This window comes from Topomyia yanbarensis, chromosome 2 (assembly GCF_030247195.1).
Source record: "Topomyia yanbarensis strain Yona2022 chromosome 2, ASM3024719v1, whole genome shotgun sequence".
Lineage (NCBI taxonomy): Eukaryota > Metazoa > Arthropoda > Insecta > Diptera > Culicidae > Topomyia > Topomyia yanbarensis.
Window position 1 is genome coordinate 408,807,579 of NC_080671.1, and position 19,605 is coordinate 408,827,183.

The following is a 19,605-nucleotide window of genomic DNA, read 5'->3' on the forward strand; positions in this document are numbered from 1 at the left end:
AAATTCTCTTGGTCAAGTCTCCCCACGCCTTGGACAAGACTCCCCTCAGGGGAGACTTGACCAAAAAAAAACGATCTCAGAAATTTTTTTGTAACTTTTCGACAATTAAATTAAAAACTCTGCAAAAAATCATGAAGACGCACAATAACTTTGCACATTATATCTCAATGACTTTTGAGGGATTGAAGGCCTTTCTAGAGATTTATGTAGTTTTAGCTAAAAACCTGGTCAAGTCTCCCCATGTTCCCCTACCTGGCGAACAACGCGAAAAAGAACTGTGCAAATTCTCACAACAATTGGTACAGAGGATCTTGAGTCATGGTGTACAGCGCAACGCAAATTTTCGACAAGGCGCCTTTGAAATTTCACTGTCACTCGCTCAAATATTACCATTTTACAATGAAAGTTTGAGGAAATATTGAAGCATTATTATAAGGAATATGAATGAATATACTAACACTCTTTATCATTACAATGAATTTTAGAAAATATGTTTTTTTGCTGAATCAATCTTAACCAACCCTTTCCATTCCTCTTAAGTAAAATAATATGACCAGGGACTATATAATCAAAGACCCTTCACGGAGAAGAGACGAGACGTTACGTTAGACGAATTCAAATAAAATGAGTTGATTTTCATCCACTAGTTGATTGTTACTGAATTAGGTTCGATTCTTCGTTCGATTTTGTACACTTATAGCGTGAAGCCTGTCGAAAAAAATCTACCCTTACAGCAAAGTAGTAAAACATAATAAACCTTTCCATTGTAGAGAAAAATGACAGCTTCAAGGGCAAAACCACCACCCAATGACTAAGTTCACGTTGCATGGTACTTACAAAATCGGTCCAGCCGAGGAGCAGGACGGTGTGTCCGGACTGTTGGCACTGTGCTGGCTGCTGTGGCTGCTGCTGCCACTGGGACTGGGGGTTGGCAGTCCAAAGAATACTCCTCCGCCTCCTCCGCGCCCACCAGCTCCCGGAAGAGGCCGCTGCACCGCATTCGGCGTCTGCGGGAAGAACACCTGGCCGCTGTAGTATCCGGTGGTAAAAGGGCTGCAGGAGGTACTTTGCGGGGACTGCGATATTGGCGTCGAAGGGGTGTCTGTTTGGGGGCGAGAATAAAAAAAAAGAAACGAACAAATATAGGTTAGAAGTTGAAAGATCTTCATCGGTCGGGGGGAAATAGTTATGTGACTCAGAAACCGAGTGTAAATGTGAGCATTTCGTTCGCTTTGTTAATAAGTGCTACGACATTCCAGACGTCCTAACGAGCTGTTTAGAAACGAGCAAAAATGGCAACGGGCTTGAAAAAGGAAATATCTGACATTCCGGTTGAAATGAATGTACCGGGAGCAAATGTGGTGCTGATTAGATTTTAAATGTTAATCTCATTACAATCTGAAGTCAAGTCCCGATGTTCCTTGAAAGTTTAGTCATATATGCATACCTATAATGTTGCTTACTTCATATCGCATAATTTTTTGCCTTAGAACTCGTCACTATCCGAACAGGTTTATACTACACACCTTCGGTTAATCGTCAGCAATCAAGCTAAGCATGAAACGACTCTCATAATGAGCCCCACGTCCTCGACCTAACTCACGTTCCAAGTTTCCATACATACATCGTAATAACAGTGCAAGACGGGAACTCACGGCAATTTTTTTTCCTCGCACACCACTAATTACTGTGTGCACTTGCACTTCGGCTTTCTCCGTGGAAGCCACCTGGGTTATCTGGGCTGAGTAGCTTCGGTAAAACAAACATTCTTGAAGCAATCAATCCCCGCAGGCACTCGAATCCTGTGATGATAAATTTGGTTCGCCGGTGTAGAACACCTCATTAGCGGTCAGCGAGTCTTTAATTATACGATCAATTGTGCAAACGATGTTTACAATTCTCATTTGTCTGTGCGGTGAGGTAATTATTACGAGACATTTAGCTGCCGTTTTCTAAAAGGACAATGATGCATTCGGGAATCGATCCGGTTAGCCATTCTCCACCGATGACGAAAGGTCGTGAAATCAGGCTCCCAGGCGGTTCTTATCGATGTTAATCGCTGAATGCATCGGACACTAGAGGCTTGGTCAAGTGCGTCATAAAGCGGTTCCGAGAAATAGAGGTATGAAGTATAGGGGGTATATGCAATTAAAATTCTCATCTGTCAATCGTTATGGTAGGTAATGGGGAACCATGGCGTTGGTGTTCACAGCCTCTATCAGCGATAGCCATCAATCCAGATTCTAATTGTGAGACAAATAAAGGGATTTCTAACTGCGGGAGTCATTCTATTTTTTTTAAATAGGACGGCTATTGCCATTGAAGTCAACTAATAAATATGACGTTATGAACTGTTGAACGACACGTTGATTAATGTGTGCTTGGTGATGGGTGAAAAGACTGCCCTGGGAAGTAATCATTCGCACTAGTAATCCAACCCTTAATTCCACTTTCTGCTTCTACAAGCGAGCAAAGTGAACGACAACCAAGCAGCCGCTCGACCTAGTGTGCATTGTGACGAGAACAAAGGAACCATTGTATTTATTCTTGTCGTTACGAGCCAAGTCGACGATAAAGCGCTTCTTAGACCCGATATCGCTATTGACTTCAAATTTTGTTCTTTACGACCGAGCCTTCATGAGGCGAATTATTTTATGAAAATTAAAATGGAGCTTAGGCTTACGGAACTTGTCTCTATCCAGTTCCATCGCATACGCCGTTCCGTGCTAATATAGTTTAAGATGCTGGTCCAAGCTGATAGTTTTACATTTCTTATAAAAGAAATGTATAGAATTCGCTCAAACTTTCTAGGTTTTTTCCGAGGCCCGTAGGGCCGAGTCTTATATACCAATCGACTCAGCTCGACGATTTGGGACAATGTCTGTGTGTGTGTCTGTGTGTGTACGTATGTAACGGACAAACTCTCATTCGTGTTTCTCAGCAATGGCTGAACCTATTTTATCCAAACCAATTTTAAATGAAAGACCTATCAGCCAGTCAGAACGCTATTAATTTGTTTTTGATTCTGATATTTAGTTTCCAAGATATGAATGTTTGCATGGCGTTTTTTGCAGTTTTTTTAAAATTATCTGCCGAAATTAACAACATAGATTAATACTTTATATTTTTTTTAGACAGCTTTTACTTTTCGAACAGGTTATAGATTGTTGAAATCGGACTATTATGAAAACAGATATTTAACATTAAATACGGATGAATTTTTTTATCATTTCCCATTGCCAGAAATATGACCAAAAACAGGTTATCTATTATTAACGCCAAAACGGCTAATTTCAGGTCAATATTATCTTCGGAAAATTTAATAGAGGTAATATGCCCTTTCTTTTGGTATTGTGCTTTTGCTGATAAATTCCCCTACGAGTGAGATATTTTCATAAATTTTCTTGGAAATGATTCTATTGAAATGATGTCTTCAGCAAATTTGTAGCTCTTACTTTTACGAATAACTTTACTGAAGACATGAAATATCTATTTTGAATAGTTTAACAGTTATGGCTTGTTGCTTGTGAATTACCCTTTGTCACCTATTTATTGTTCAATATAGTAATAATCCATTTAAATAAGCCAAACACTATCTCGATAAAACGAATTTTGCATTTCATTCTTCTACCTACAACCGCTACACTGCCCATAACAGCATAAGAGTCCCATGTTGAAAAACAGCAAGCCGAGAAAAACGCTGTTCAAGATTGTCCCATCCATTGAGCCAAATGGATGGGACAACCATGTTTTGGTATTTTTTTGATATTTTCTGAACAAACCCGGTAATCTTATTTGTGCAGTGTGATTCAGTGGTGATACAGAATACAATCCAACGGATAACTCATTTTCGACAAAAATCCACATGGGACTCTTATGCGTTTATGGGCAGTACAAATAATCACCGAATAATTCCAAGTTGTCTGGAAGGAACTTGATAACTTATCAATGCAAAGACCATCGGATCGATTTGAAACATATCGGAAAATGAAAAGCGAAATAAATAACTCCAAGCAACGGCGTAGCCAAGAGAAGGCTCTGGGGTTTAACACCATACACCCCCTCCCATAAAAATTATTGGATTGAAGTTGAAAATTTATTGATGGTGACTGATTTAATGCAGTGCCGGCGAAACACCTTTTACCGGAGTGGGTAGTAAGATTCGGAGTGATTTCTCCCGATTTGAATAGTTCTCCGATTGCAAAAATAATACCGTTAAGTCTTATTTTCGATGCAAATTATATCTAATACAACCGGCCCCTGGATGGTCTACTACCGGGCCAAAGACAAGCCATTTAACATCATTAATATATTGCGTGATCTAACTATACAACACTCGGCTGTGTACGAAAAAGTTTTTTGTCTACGTACCCGCCGGGAAGTAGAGATTGACGGTGTAGTCTCCGAGAAGGGCTTTAATTGTAAAAAGGGGTTGCTCCTTCCAGATCCCTGTGCTTCAGTCAGTGAAAATTCTGGTATGCAAGCAATTGCGTTCAGCAAAAATCGAGGAGTATTTTCCATTAGCTTTCATTTCATCTTTCAGAATGTGTTCTTTTGAACGAGGGCCGTGTATATGTTCGCCTTTCTGTACCGCGGGGCATGAACTGTCGTCGTTGCAAACAATAGGCCCATTGTAGAAATAAGGCACGGTGTGCAAAATGCGGAGAGGATCAAGAAAACTTTTTCTTCTGTGGAGAAACTCCGAATGAACTGTCGACCCGAACTGTGTATCCCGCATATAAATTATATGGAAAAAAAACTGAAGCATTCAGTTCAATAGCAGTCAATGGGAGTGTTATATCTTTCATTTGAAATCAAGTTTGTAAACATCGGTTAAGTGTTTGCTGCGAAATAGGTGTGACATTAGCTCGGAAACTTGGCGAGTTCCCAAGGGGCTTCAAGATTCGTCATAGGTAACCAATGACTACTTCAATTGATCATTAATGATCTAGACCCGCCAATCCAAGTAATGTTGAACGTTTTTGAATATGTATTACATTATTCGGACATCGTAGGGTTACCAGTTTATATGGGAATATGCTGTGTGACCACATTCTTCAACCCGTAACTCCGGAACCGGAAGTCCGATCAACTAAAAATTCAATAACGTCTTATGGGAGCGTTATACCGTTCATTTGAGTTTGTGCAAATCGGTTCAGGCATCTCTAAGAAAATTGAGTGACATTATTTGACACACACATACATACACACATATATACATACACACAGACATTTTGCGATCTCGACGAACTGAATCGAATGGGATATGACACTCGGCCCTCCAGGCCTTGGTTTGAAAATCGATTTTTGGAGTGATTGCATAGCCTTTCTTTATATGAGAAAGGCAAAAACAATTTCAAATTTCAAACAAATCCTAATTATTTTCCCATATTCTCAAAAAATTAAATTGTGAAGCAAAGAAATATGTATCTGAATAAAATGATACAATTGTTTTACATCAAGAATATCCAACGCAACAATTTTGTGTGCAAGACACATATGGTCGGTGTTAAGTCAGACCGGACTAAGTGACAAAACATTGATTTCGAGAAAAATGAGTTTAAAGTTTGAATCGCAGCATCCTCTACGTTATAATTGAAAACTATTTGTTGCCATAATTCTTGTTTATGGTTACATATTTCAAATCTGGAAAAAGTCTAATGTAGCTGAAGAAATTCTTTATCCAGTGTTATCATTATTTCATTTTTTGATGTTTTGCGAGTTAGTCCGGTCTGATTTAACACCGACCATATGTGGTTAATCTCAGGTTTTGGTTTGTTCCAAACTTTCGAGTGGGTAATTCCCCGTTCGGTAATTTTCAAGTGGGTAGTACTACCCATACTACCCACGCATTCCGCCGGCCCTGATTTAATTCAATATTACAATAACAATTATCTGATCCGTAGATTGATAACCTGTTGCTGTAAACATCATGAGGAATTTTGATAAATTGTCGGAAAGGGGTCCTGATATGTAACTGATCTATTGGTCTTGATTTCACAGTTGTCTAATTGCATCAATATCAAATTCCTGTCTGAAAACATTCCAATAGAAAATTCCAGAGTTCTGTAATCAATCATAATCTTCAGATTTTCTTTCATATTGAGCTCGCTTTTGAAGAGATGTACCGTAATAAGGATCTTTATTTAATAGGAAGCGAAATTGATTAAATGTCTATGAAACATAGAACTGCTCACCAAAACATTGCATAACTTTCAACATTTGCTAAAAATGTTTTTGCCTTTCTCATTCAGTCTAAAAATCGTCAATCTAACCCCGGCCCGGAGGTGTCATATGTCATTCGACTCAGTTCGTCGAGATCGAAAAATGTCTGTGTGTGTAAGTGAAAAATAATGTCACCTCTGTTTCTTAAAGATGGCTGGACCGATTTACACAAACTTAGTCTCAAATGAAAGGTGCAACCTTCCCATTGACTGCTATTGAATTTTTTGTTGATTGGACTTCTGGTTCTGGAATTACGGGTTGAAGAGTGCGACCACACAGCAAATTCCCATATAAACTGAAATGAAAAATTCTCAAAGGGGGGAGTAACGGAAAATTTTAAAATCAAATTTCTATTTTCGATGCCAAGTGACATTAAAATGCATGAAACGTTAAGATTTGATGTAGCATCGAAAAAAATTTTTTTGGCGAAAATTGACTTCGGCACATTTATCCCTTTCTCTTATAGAAAGGTGATGCAATCACTCTAGAAATCGTCAGTCATCCCGGCCCGGAGGGAGTATGCAGTGAGTATAAAATTTCTTAACAAGTTGAAAATTTTCGGCAGGGCCTGGACCTCCAGAATCTTCCTTCTTGATCCGCCGCTGGTTTCAAGCGATGTTTCAGTATCGACACATAGTATCTCAAGATCGTGGCTGTCGATCCATTGTATGTATGTGCAAATCGTACAGAATATGCGACCGAAAATAAAAGTCGCAAGGACAGATCACGCAAGGTATATAAACTTCAAGCATAAAAATCGGACTGGGACATTTCTTTGTAAGAGTTGGATAAAAAAACCTTCAGTAAAAAAGCCGGAAAGAAATATATCCGATTCTTACTAGTTACTAGATTCTAAGTAGTTTTTAGCCGACTTTTGATCTTGAACATCAAGATATACGGATGCTCCTACGAGCGATTTATTTATTTTGAAACGATTTTTATACTGGAGGTTCATCCTTGCTGAGTTTTATGGATGAAAACTTTTTATGCGATTCTTATGCTGAAGAATTTGTGTCCGATTTTTATGCTTGAAGTTTATTTCTGATTCTTATATTTTAATATATTTGAAACGGGTTTTGCGAAGCATGTTCCATCCTTGCGACATTTATTTTCGGTCGCTCATATGTAATATACATTTCCGCCATTGCAATGCATTGTATTGAACATAACCAGCCATGGAATCGTGGTCTGGACAAATGTGAGAGGCACAATTGCACCACTAGGTGGATTAAAACAGGTTTTTATTTTTGGAATGCGTCGAATTGAGATGAAAACGTAATATGATTAATAACGAGTATAACACTTTCCGAATGTAGAGAGAAATTTATGAAAAATGGCGTTTTCCATTCGACTCTAGCAGCTCCTGATCGATTTTGATGAGCATTTGATTTTTGTTGTATGACCAATTATATGAATAGCTCAGATAAATGTTCAAAAACAGTAATTTAAGGTCAAGATAGCATCATTTTGAAACCGCCAATTTCGGAGGTTTAGTATCTTCGGTGAGTTTTACAAACGTTAAACAGCGAATCATTTGATAAAATATTTTTGACGTTATATCGTCCAAGAAGTATTTATGGCGAATTTACTCGGGTTAATATTCATGTCTACAATAAAGTCTCAACAAATTCGCTAAAGACACGAACTCTGTTATTTTTTTCTGAAAAATTAATTCTGCATAGTTTTAAAACTTCAAAAATTACGGTTTCGGAATTATGCCGTTTGGAAAGTAAGTACAATTTTACCAAACCCCCACCAATCTGAATTTCTGGCTACGCAGCCGACTTCAATTAAGTAGAAGCAAAGTCGTTCTGCACTCGTTTACAAGAAACTTCTTCGAATACTGAATATCTATTAAAAAACATTGAAAACCCGATTTTATCAGCCACATATGAACATATGTTTGATGGGCTCTCCATCAAAATATCTGAAAGCATTTCTGAAAATATTTCTAAAGTGATCGTAATGAAAAATCAACAGACGAACAAGACTGAATTCGAGTACATCCTTTCTTGAGCATGATTTCCTTATCATGAAGAAATATGCAAAAATAAAAAGTTCATATTTTTTAAATTTTACGCTAGAAAACCCCTTTAAAAGAAATTTTCTCTATCTCTATCTATTTTAAATAATCAGAAATAGTTATCAGACTACATCAAGGGACTGGAAGAATATTTTAACAGCTTCAGATTATTATAAAGAAAAAGGAAATTGCCCGATTTAGTCAATGTCCCCATTTTGGCAGCCTAAAATACACCATGAGATTGATAAAAATGGGTCTTTATTGTATGTATTATTCACTGTGTCCCACATTATTAGGTACATTCCATTTTTGGGGATTTTTTATTGCATCGAACTACAACAATTTTTTGGTAGTTTTCAAGGGGTTATTTTATCGACTTCTTCCAAAATTTGACGAACTTATTCCAATTCGTAAATAGAGACCGTCGGTCTGCGGTGAGCACGATCTCTCGAATTGCTGCGCTGAAAATTGTGGAATAAAAGTTTATTTTTAGTATTCTTTACGGATTTAACTCGCCGGGCAAATGGCTCTGAATTAGACCCGCTGGTGCCTAAAGGACATTATACAAGCGAGCCATAACATAGCTCCTACGCCACATACACCCCTCCAGCCTGCCTAACCATGCATCTGACATGAGCAAATATAAAAATACGTTTTTCAACACACTAACCTTGCCGGTGTTCTACGAAACTGATACTTGAGGAAGCTAGAACATTTTCCTATACAATCAACCCGAGTTTTTGACGGAAAGCCATCTGTAGTTCTTATTTTGTGCGAAAATACCACTCCTCTTCACTTGGGGTTTCTTTTCGAAACACTCTTATTTTTCTTCTTCTCAATTTTATAGCACATTTTCAAATGCACTTTAATCACACACCACTGCAAAAGTACCCGCGAAACTTTAATCGTTTACTAACAAAACTTCAAATTTTCTGCCACTGTGCAGATGACCGAAGAAAAATGTGTGAAAACTCTCATTTGTGCGTTTGAATTTTCACTTCGAATTCCATTTTTTCTCCATGTAAACAAAAGAGTCGGTGCCTAGCAACAAGCGTGCGTTACTGGCTTCCACCTTAAGAAGATTTCACTTCTTCACCTTAAGACCTTAAGATTTTCAGAGCATTGTGCACCCAGTGCATTAACGCAAGTGACGGAAGGTTATCGAAAAGTTTCGTAAAAATGAAAATTCCAGTAATGATGATGATTTTCCCAAACGGTTCGGTTTCGAGAGGATTTCATTTGTTCTTTGGCATTAGGATAAGCGATAATAATTCAAAGCAAGGATACTACTGGGAAGTCACCTTTAGAAAAAGTCGATGTCGATGTAAAATTTGGAACTATGCACGCATGCACTTCAGAGATAGCGTGATATCAGGAGCTGCGATTTAAATTCTTAGTTCTCAGTCGCGTTGGAAATTTGAGTAAAGTATAAACTTCAAATTGATTCAAAAAAAAAAAAAAAATTCAATTTTTTTGGCTCAGCACAATATATAACCCCTTTAGGAAAATTCAGTTTTCCCACCATAATGCATTGATTGAGGAATTTAGGTATTTTATTAACAGAGCATTATCAATAATTCGTTTGTATGTCTATCTTGTGGGCCATTTTTTCGCTTTCCCGTTGATTTGGTTTGAGATTTGTAGCACTGATGTTGTCCTATGCTGATTTGAGCGATTCTCTAAGTCCTGTCACTTTCCCATGTAGTATGTGTTATCAAAAACATCGCGAAGCATCAAGTTATAAATGTTCTCAAATGATATAATATCCGAAGAGAGTTATAAGAGTTATAGGAAATGTCTCATCACACTGTTAGGTGGATTAAAATCGTTTGTTGATCCGTTTTCGGTTTATCCCAAACATGTAATCCTCACCGAACTTCCTGATAGATTTTCGCACTACTTTCCCACGTAGGGTAAACTGGTTTAATATGCCTCCCTTAAGCAGAAATCACTATATTTCAAGGTTGGGCACTAAGATCTCCGGAGCAACTAGTCTAATTTATTGCAATATTAATTAGAAAATAATTCCTACTTAATTTTTTGTCAAAAGTATGCAAATAAAATCATTATTGCACATTTTTCAAAGATGGTCAACATCTAGTTCCTTCGCACACCCAGGGCAGAATGCCCCCAGCTTCAGTGTAATATGCTTCACAACAAAAGGATGGTATGCCCATATTGTTATTTAAAGCTCGTAATTTGCTCAACAGTTACTTTACAGTTGTGATAATAATGGGGCATATCAGCTAGAATCTAGTGGGGCGTTTTGTCCGGTAATGAGCTCTTGTGAAAACATGAATTCTACACACATAGTTTCAAACCATTTCAAAAACTTAGATGTGAATATTCTAATAAGCTGCTCGAAACAGTTCTATCAAAGCCGACTTTTCTCAATTAGTTGAAATGCTTATAGGAAAATAGTGGGAACTTACATTGAAATGCCTCGTTTGAAACTTTTACGTATATTGTTGTTCTACTGAATATTAAAAACGGTAAACTAACTTAGTACCGTAAACCGGGGTGACTTTGATCACTCGAAACTTTTTCCGTAGATCGCTTATTAAACCAGAATAGTCGACCGAATTATTTTTATTTAAAATGATTTTTTCTTTAAACTTATAAAATACTGATTTATTATACTTTTTGAGTATATTGTTCGGTTTTTGGGTACAAAAACTACAAAAAACCGAAATTTGACTTTCCCTTATTTTTACGAAGCTTCGTAAAGTGTCTATTTTTTATAAAACAAATTAATCTCAGATTCGAGCAAGAGTAATAAATTACAAGCGAGTTTTTATTTTCCTTTAGATTGGGATGTTCTAAATTTAGTTTTAAGAGTTTGTTTATTTTAAATGCTTTTTTTGTGAAACTAGTTGTCAATTATTTCATATTATTTTAAGCTAAAATTCGCAACATTTTTTATTGTTCAATATTCCAACGTGTTAAAATGGACGAAACTTTTTGTACATTGATAAAGCAATGAAATAAACCAATTTTTACAATTTTAAAGGTTTTCAGAATCTTTTATACTAGTTGGACATAAATTATAGGAATTTTGGTTACTCGAATTTTACAGCATATTGAAATACTTTGTATAATACCAATTAACATCTATTTAACAATGAGTATCTTTCCAGAATTAGTTTAAACAAACATTTGAATGAAAAACATTGACATCAAAAACTTAATGTGGTGAACATGCAGGTTATCAAAGTCAACGTGGAATACGAAAACGAACTTAAACTTGAAATCATTTTTGGAAAAATAGCTGTAAGCGGACAATTTTAGGTAAAATCATTCAATCTTGTTCTCCATAGATCAGTACATGGTTTAAAAATATTAAACTTGAAAAAAAATTGTTGCGTCTAAAAATATGTAATGATTACTTTAAAAAGTGATCAATGTCGCCCCGGTTTACGGTACGTTGATGTCATGAAATTATACTGTTGTCAGTCATTTTTACGTTTCAAATAATGCTGGGGTCCTGAGGATAGAAGTTCTTTTCAAAGTCACTCCTTCCTTTCAAAGTGACACTGTGTACACCGTTTGTGAACAAAATTCCACCATTGTTTAGCTGAAAGTTCACACATTTTGAAACAAACTAATGGGAACGATTAAGCCATCACACAAGTACTAAGAGACCAGACCTAGGTAGCATTTCTAGTTTTATAGTAAACTGCAAGTGCATTATAAGTTTTAAGAAGAGCTTCAAGAGTGCCATAAAACCTCAATTGTTGCTAGGTGACTGCGCCGGTGGTTGAATGGTAAGCGTGACCGCCACTCACCCAATGGGTCTGGGTTCAATCCCAGCCGAGATCGTAAAGATTTTTTGAGGTGAAAATCTGTTGTCACGATTTCTTTCGGAAGCGAAGAAAAGCCTTTAGTTCCAGTCCATGTGTTGATGGTATGTATGATATCTAGGGTTCAGATAAACAAAGAAAAAAGAGATGAAAGTAAACAACAGCACGCAGCAATAAAAATTAACAAATTGTCAATTTTTGCGAATTGGCAACGGTTTCTGACTGTGTTCATACTTTCTGGGACAGTCTGTAAGGTCCATTATGCCTAACGTCTGTCTGCCTAACAACGTAACGGGGTACACACCCATCAGATGAGATGGTTAGGCAAGAGTATTGACCTGAAGAGTGTTCTCGTAGCTACTCATTCAATTAATTAGTCTAAATTGCCCGAAAGTTGAATGATTACTGAGATTGAACGTTGGCTGGACTAAAACTTAAATGTTGATGATTTTGTTCCAAATTACGGTACCACCTAATTGAACTCTACCGGCCCAGGCACCAATTCCCCTATATTATTCAAACCACCGTGTTCAATCCTAGTCCAAACCCACAATCATCCGAAAAGCTTAATTGCAGTGGCCCCATCCGTATAAACCAGCAGCGCGTCCAGGATTAATCCAGCCACTTTTTCGTCGATTCACAAAGACTCCACTCCCTTGTGCCTATATAGTGTGGCGCGTGATGTACGCGTTAGGGTTCGTTGTACCTTTCTACGGGCATCTTGTCTCTTCTTTCGTCTTCGTGCCCGACGGGACGGGACGCGACGGGACTTGAGCTAAAGTTCTTTTCTCAACGATAGAAGCCCTTCTTGGCCGGCCCAAGGTGGTGAGTGCGGGCGAAGGGAAGGAAAAACTCGTTTTTCAATGTACGGAGCCCAAAAGGAACTGCATCAAATCCCGTCAGCCAGCCAACAGCCAGCCAGAGGCAGTCAGGCAGTGAAAGAACGATCGAAGATGAGATTATTATTTGAGTAAAGGGAAGCCAGAGTCAAAGTTTGAGACACTTGTGTGCCTTTCGTTCGTGTATCACGCAAATGCTGCCTCATCGTTAATATGCCCGGCCAGACGGAGCAACAGCAGCAGCATGTGAGGATTGAAGTTGCGAAGATCGGAGCAAGGAGTAGAGTAAAAATCAAAACTGAACCGAAAGAAAGAAATCTTTTATGCGATTGTTGGTGTAGTGTAAAGTTTTATACACATAAAAAAAACTTCATCCAGAGCGTAGTTCAGTGTCTGTTCTGGACTCAAACACGATTCTATAGAGCAAGAGAGCCAGAGGAAAGCAGACGAAACAGCAACAAAAGTTTGTAAAGTCTACGGATAAAAAGAAGTGAGCATGTAATTATGAAGTTTGCTTTGTAAATAAAGCAACGAACACTTGAACTTTGGAGAGATGAAATGCGTTGCAAACTGTTTTGAGCTAATTTGGAACTCGATTTTAATTTGTGTGTTTCGTATTTTTTTAATCTAACGGAATCATTATATTGTGATGATTCATTCGGTAGAGACTATATTTTCATGTAGGTACACCAACTATTGAATCAAACATTAAATTCAATAAAACATTTACACCTTGATGTAAGCAACAATAACCCGCTGGGATACAGTTCGGCTTATCGCAGCATCATCCCGTCGAAAACAAAAGTGTTACAATGAAATAACATTGTAATTACTCATAATCTATGAGCACCTTCAGATTCCTCGAATTTACGCTAGAATGGCTTGCGCGTGGCAAAGGCAAATGCATTCGCCACACTAGTCGCGGATCTCAGACGGTACGGCACCATTAAGCGGTTGACGGTGAGCTTGGTGAGTGCTATATATGTCTATGAAAGGGGCTTGCTATAATCACTCCAACAGGCAGTATAGTCAATAGGACAAAAAGCGGTCACGCTCGGGGGGAAGTGAAATCTTTCCGATCGCAAAATGACGTCACACCGTACAGTCTCGCGATGGCAGTTCTTTTTTTAAAGATTATATTCTAACCACAAGTAAATAATTTTGAAGCACGAAATGTCAGTATTCAGCTTCCAAGAGGCTTAATTTACATTTTAACTTTAATCTACAGGATAATATATAAAATTAGTAAAAGTTTTACCAAAGGGTGAATGACACGAACCTTGGATTCAACATTGAGAGACGAAAAGATTGTAAGTTTTTGTACCAGTGTGATAAGATCTTTCCTATAGCACTAATTGTGTTCACAATTCGCGATGTTTTAGCATGTGCCTACTGTTTAAAGATTTTTTTATTTCGATTATAGAGGTTATAATCTTACAGTTGCCTCTTTTTTGCGGGCTAGAAAAACACCTTTAGAAAAATCTCGAACCATATGTGCGGGTTCGGGAATCGAGCCCAGATGAGATGCGTACAAGGCATTTTGATTTACTTTCGGATCCAACAATAAGTTTAGTCGTGGGAAAGTTACAAATCATCCAGTCTCCTGCGGTAGATGAGTTAGGTCGTCAAGAGACGCTCTAAACTTATTAATTATGGAATTTACGTTTTGACTTTGTCTCATCAGTATGCGACACTAGCTTGGTGCGAGGACTAAGCTAGCTCCAACAACGGAGACACAATTTGAGTTCCTCAGCAAACGCCTAGTCAAGCTCAGAATCAGAAAGTTTCCAACAGGAGTGTCTGGTGTAATTTTGAGCTTAACCGATCAAGTTTAGCTACCGGTACAATGTCCTTGATATTTGTATAGGATTTTTCGATAACACTAGTTTACAGCATTCCTGAACTGGATAAGCTAGTGGTCATTTTCAATGTAAAATCGTGTGCTGAATCCGAAAATGAGGTCCAAAAAAATTACAGTAGAACAGTTTTCGAGTTACAGTGAAAAAATGAATTTTACCTTTAGAGTACGTTTAGTAAAATCCAAATATCTTCGGTTGTACTGCATCGATATGAAATATTATTATGTTGAAGTAAAGGTAATTGAATGCACTTTCGATCATTAGAACATTTTGATTTAGTGCGACTACTGGTTCTGACGTTATTTACGAATCTATTGAACTTTTTCTTAATTTTTCGTCATTTTTTGAAGAAAAATGAGCGTGTGGTTAATATTTTCGGCAATATAAGCAAACCTAAAAATTATATTTTCATGGGAAATTAAAGCCTGCTAATAATCAGCACTTGTTAGTTTGAATCCGATGAAAATTGCGAAAGTTATTGAATTTTTTGTAAAATGGCAATTTTTGTGTTTCTCTAAATCAAGTTATTGAAAAGTCTCGATTCCAATTTTTTCTAGGGTTGGTTTAATAATATATGAGGGACTCGCTATCAGAATTCTGTTAAACAAGTAAATGGAAGAATTTTGAAAGAATTTAATGTGGGGTAATATTCGAACTCGTTTATCCAAATGATTAAAGACTTCTGATAACAATAATTTTAGGCTCAATGAAATTATAAGTTATCGAATGATTGGTATGCAATATTTACAAGTGCATTACATAAAATAACACTCTTATGATACAAAATTCGTTGTAAACCAAACCCGCACACGTTATAAAATTCGTATTTTGAAACGCTAGCTACTCAACTGGGTTCTGTACAATGGTAATACAAAGTATGCGAATCCGTAGAAATATGTGATACTACATACGTCAAGGATTATAAAATTAGTAAATTGTAAAACTTTTATTTTGTGTTTCTTCCTAGAACATCTAGCAGTTCGTGTTTTGAAATTATGTAGGACATCGAGCAAGACAAGGTTTAAAATCTCCAAATCTGAACGTAAGAATGATTTGAAGAACGTAGAATATTTTGTAGTTGCACTTAGATGTTTTACGTAATATATTGTAGTATGTTGAAGTTTTGTGAACCAGTACAGTAAAATCGATACATCGTAGAAGCCAATGTGAATCCAATATAATTTCAAATTACAAAATTCTAGAGGTTTTAATAACGTAAAATAAATTGTTAGTAGAACAAAACGTGACGAAATAGGTTGATTAGTCATCATTCGTGAAGCTAGTGCTCGAATTTAGCATTTTGCGCTGTCATAAGCTTCCGATGTGTGTATAAAGGCATTGTGGAGCGTGCAGTTCACAACGTATTTTGTATATGTACGATTCTGTATGACACATGTAAATATTATGCGTATTTTTTAATGCCAAGTTTTTGATGGCATTACTCCACTGAGCCTGAAATTTTTGTTATCAGAAGTCTTTAATCATTTGGATAAACGAGTTCAAATTATTTCCTCTCAAAATTCTTCTATTTACTTATTAACCAGAAATCTGACAGAGAGTCCCTCATATATTTTTAAACAAGCCCTAGAACAGTCTGCTTTCTACTTCTGCCCAAGTCAGACGTACAATCGAACCAAGTGAACAAAAACTAGCAACCTCTCGATCTAGTGTGCATTGTCTCGAGAACAAAGGAAACTTTTAATTTATTCTTGCCATCATGAGTAAAGTTGACGAAAAATCTCTGCTCCGACCCAACGCAGCGGTCATTGACTTTAAATTCTGTTCAATAAGATTGAGTTTTCGTGAAGTGGAATACCTGCTGAAGGTGAAGATGCAGCTTAAGCTCAAGGAGGTTATGTGTCCACAGTATCATCATCTTCGTAATGTCGTACTCATATCATTCAACACGTTAGCACAAGCTTAACGTTTCGTTTTGCAGAACAACTTAAAGCACGTGGCTCAAAGTGATAAAGTTGGAATTAAGATTCCCGAGTATATAGAAAAAGACTATGTAGATGTAAAGTTACATGACCTATCACCACGTACCCCTCCTGATCTAATCGCAAAATACATGTCGCAATACGGCGAAGTAGAATCAGTTACACGTGATATGTGGAGAAATTTCTTCCCAGATACACCTAACGGTGTTCTTGTGGTGAGGATGCGGATCGAAAAGCCTATCCCCTCCCACTTGACTATAAAACTCAAAACCCACGAAGCTACTATTAATCAAACTACGTTATGCACTCATGGGGGGCAAACTCCCACGTGCAAGTACAGAGGAGAATGCATCTCTACCGATTGCCAACGAATCCACGGTGAACCAACCCAAAAAAGAGTTTTCAATACCAATACCTGAACCACAAACGGTTGCCAAATTTGTGGCAGCTGTTCAGTCCATATTGACAACTGCCAAAGCAGCATCCAGCGCCCCAGAAACCACTGTAAGCAACATCGGTGATGAAGCAATGACGACGGATTTACATTGGTCACCCGTAAGTGCAAGAAGCAGGAAAGAACATCTGGTCGCGAGCACCAAGGCACTTTTAACGATGTTGACCTTGATGTGGAGGACAGGAGAGAATTAAATGGTCCCCATGACGCAGTAGGCGAGCCGCGAAAGAAGGTCTCCGTTCGCAATGAAAAGTTGCGCGCACGAGATCCAACGGACAATCAATAATATTTGTTTTATTTTAATTTTTTACATATTGTAAACACATAAAAGATCCACGGCTCCGTTAAGTTACCGCTATGAGCCGTGTCAAATAAACGAATTAAAAAAAACAAGCCCTAGAAAAAATTGGAATCGAGACGTTGACCTAGAGAAACTCAAAAATTGCCATTTTACAAAAAAAAATCGTAATTTTCATCAAACTAACAAGTGCTTATTTTCATTCGTTATTAGCAGGCTTTAATATTAACCACACGCTAATTTTTCTTCAAAAAATTACGAAAAATTAAGAAAAAGTTCAATAGATTCGTAAATAACGTCAGAACCAGTAGTCGCACTAAATCAAAATATTCTAACGGTCGAAAGTGCATTCAGTTTCCTTTAATTCACCACAATAATATTTCATATCGATGCACTAAAACCGAAGATATTTAGATTTTAATAAACGTAATTTTAATTTTGAAGGTAAAATTCATTTTTTCACTGTAACTCGAAAACTGTTATACTGTAAAAGTTTTGGACCTCATTTTCGGATTCAGCACGCAATTTTACATCAGAAATGGTGTTCGAATATTGAAGTTCAGATTTTTATTTTGTAAACTAGTGTAATTTATATGGAAAAAAGCACTTGATCACATTTTTGCCACTCAAGTCTGTTTTACTCAAAATCTGGACATTTTTTATTGATTCTGTTGCGGGGCTTTTTGTGCTCGGTTTTAGAATGTTTTGACGAGTTGTTTGTAAAATACGCGTGATGAAAGTTTCATCTTGATACGTGCAGTATTTAACCTTCAAAAAGGCAAAGGGTCTCAGAGGCCCGACTAGTTACAGTTTTCTAGTTTCAAAGAACCTGTTATTTTAAATACGAATGATCGAGCGTTTTCGGGCTTTCGATTCTCTCTCTTCTGAAAAACGACAAAAAAGAGGCTTTTCATTTCATTGGGTCTTAGGAGCGATGCTTCTTGAAGTCACAATTATAGCTTGCCTTTTGAGGGTTAAAAAGTACACAGGTCTAGAGAAAAAAGTCTTGGTCAATTAACCCTTAAAAAAGATAAGGGGTCTAAGAGGTCCGACTGGTAACAAATCGCTAGTTTGAACGAACTTGTAATTAGAACTATTAATATTCGAGCGTTCCCGGGCTCACTGTGAAAACGATAAAAAAAAACTTTCTAATTTCACTAGGTCCGATGCTTCTTGAAGTCACAATTTGGGCTTGCCTTTTGAGAGCTAAAATACCGCAAAAAAGTCGAAAAAAAAATTTAAACATTTTTTTCATATATCGAATCGATTCCGAGTTATCAGTGATTGAAAAATGTTCAATTTTAATAACTTCAAAAGTTCAAAAACTTATGACTTGAAAAATAAATATCATATTCAGCCAAAACAAAAAATACGTGTCAATTATTTTTAGCTAATGAATGCAGGAAACAATTTTAGGAAATCACTATAACGGTAGAAGTAAGCAAATCTACCCGTGCGTCGCTTTGTCTGATTGCAATAGTATGATTTTACAGCTACGGTGGATAGCTGAACTAAAATGAGTGACAATGCAAAGCCAGTTTATTTCCTATTGCGGGCAAACGGTGTTGCTATTGATCTTTCTAATGTCTCGTAAGACCGTTTAATCGTGAAGAGGAGCAATTGTTGAAGATGATGTTCAAAACTATTATCCGAACAGAATCATTTGCTTCGCAGAACAGCATGAGAAACGTTGGTGAATGTCGAATGACGTTTTATGCAGCAACCCAGTAGATGTATACAGCCAATGGCGCTAATGAAGTAAGGATACATGACCTAGCACCGCCTACTAATTCTAGCGTTATCGAACAACACATGTAATAATAAGAAGAAATTGGCATTTTTAATTATAATACCCGCAGTAGTGGACCATGGGGAGACTTGACCAAATTCTATTTTTGGCTATGGCGTCGTCTATTCGATTCTTAAATTTTTTTCTAAAAGATTTTTATATTTGTTTCGATCCCTTAAGGTAATTTTAAAAGTTTGGAATAAAAAATCCTTTGCTTACAGAAAATATTACGTGATTAATAAATTTGCACTAAATGATGTAATTTTTTGTCACACTTTGTATGGACATATCCACTCGACTACTAATTAGCATTAATGTACTACTATACAATCTTAATCCTTGTGAAGCAGTGAAATAATTTTACATAAATTGGAACAT

The 19,605-nt window shown here is 37.0% G+C and overlaps 1 protein-coding gene across 1 annotated transcript in view; it reads right to left on the minus strand.

Annotated features, from left to right (window-relative positions):
• Positions 1-19,605, minus strand: part of LOC131685050 (secreted protein C-like) — a 310,844-nt gene that overhangs the window by 24,812 nt on the left and 266,427 nt on the right. Inside the window, exon 2 of the mRNA XM_058968439.1 lies at positions 838-1,102. Within this exon, the coding sequence (XP_058824422.1) occupies positions 838-1,102 (265 nt within the window). The remainder of the gene's footprint in view (positions 1-837; positions 1,103-19,605) is intronic.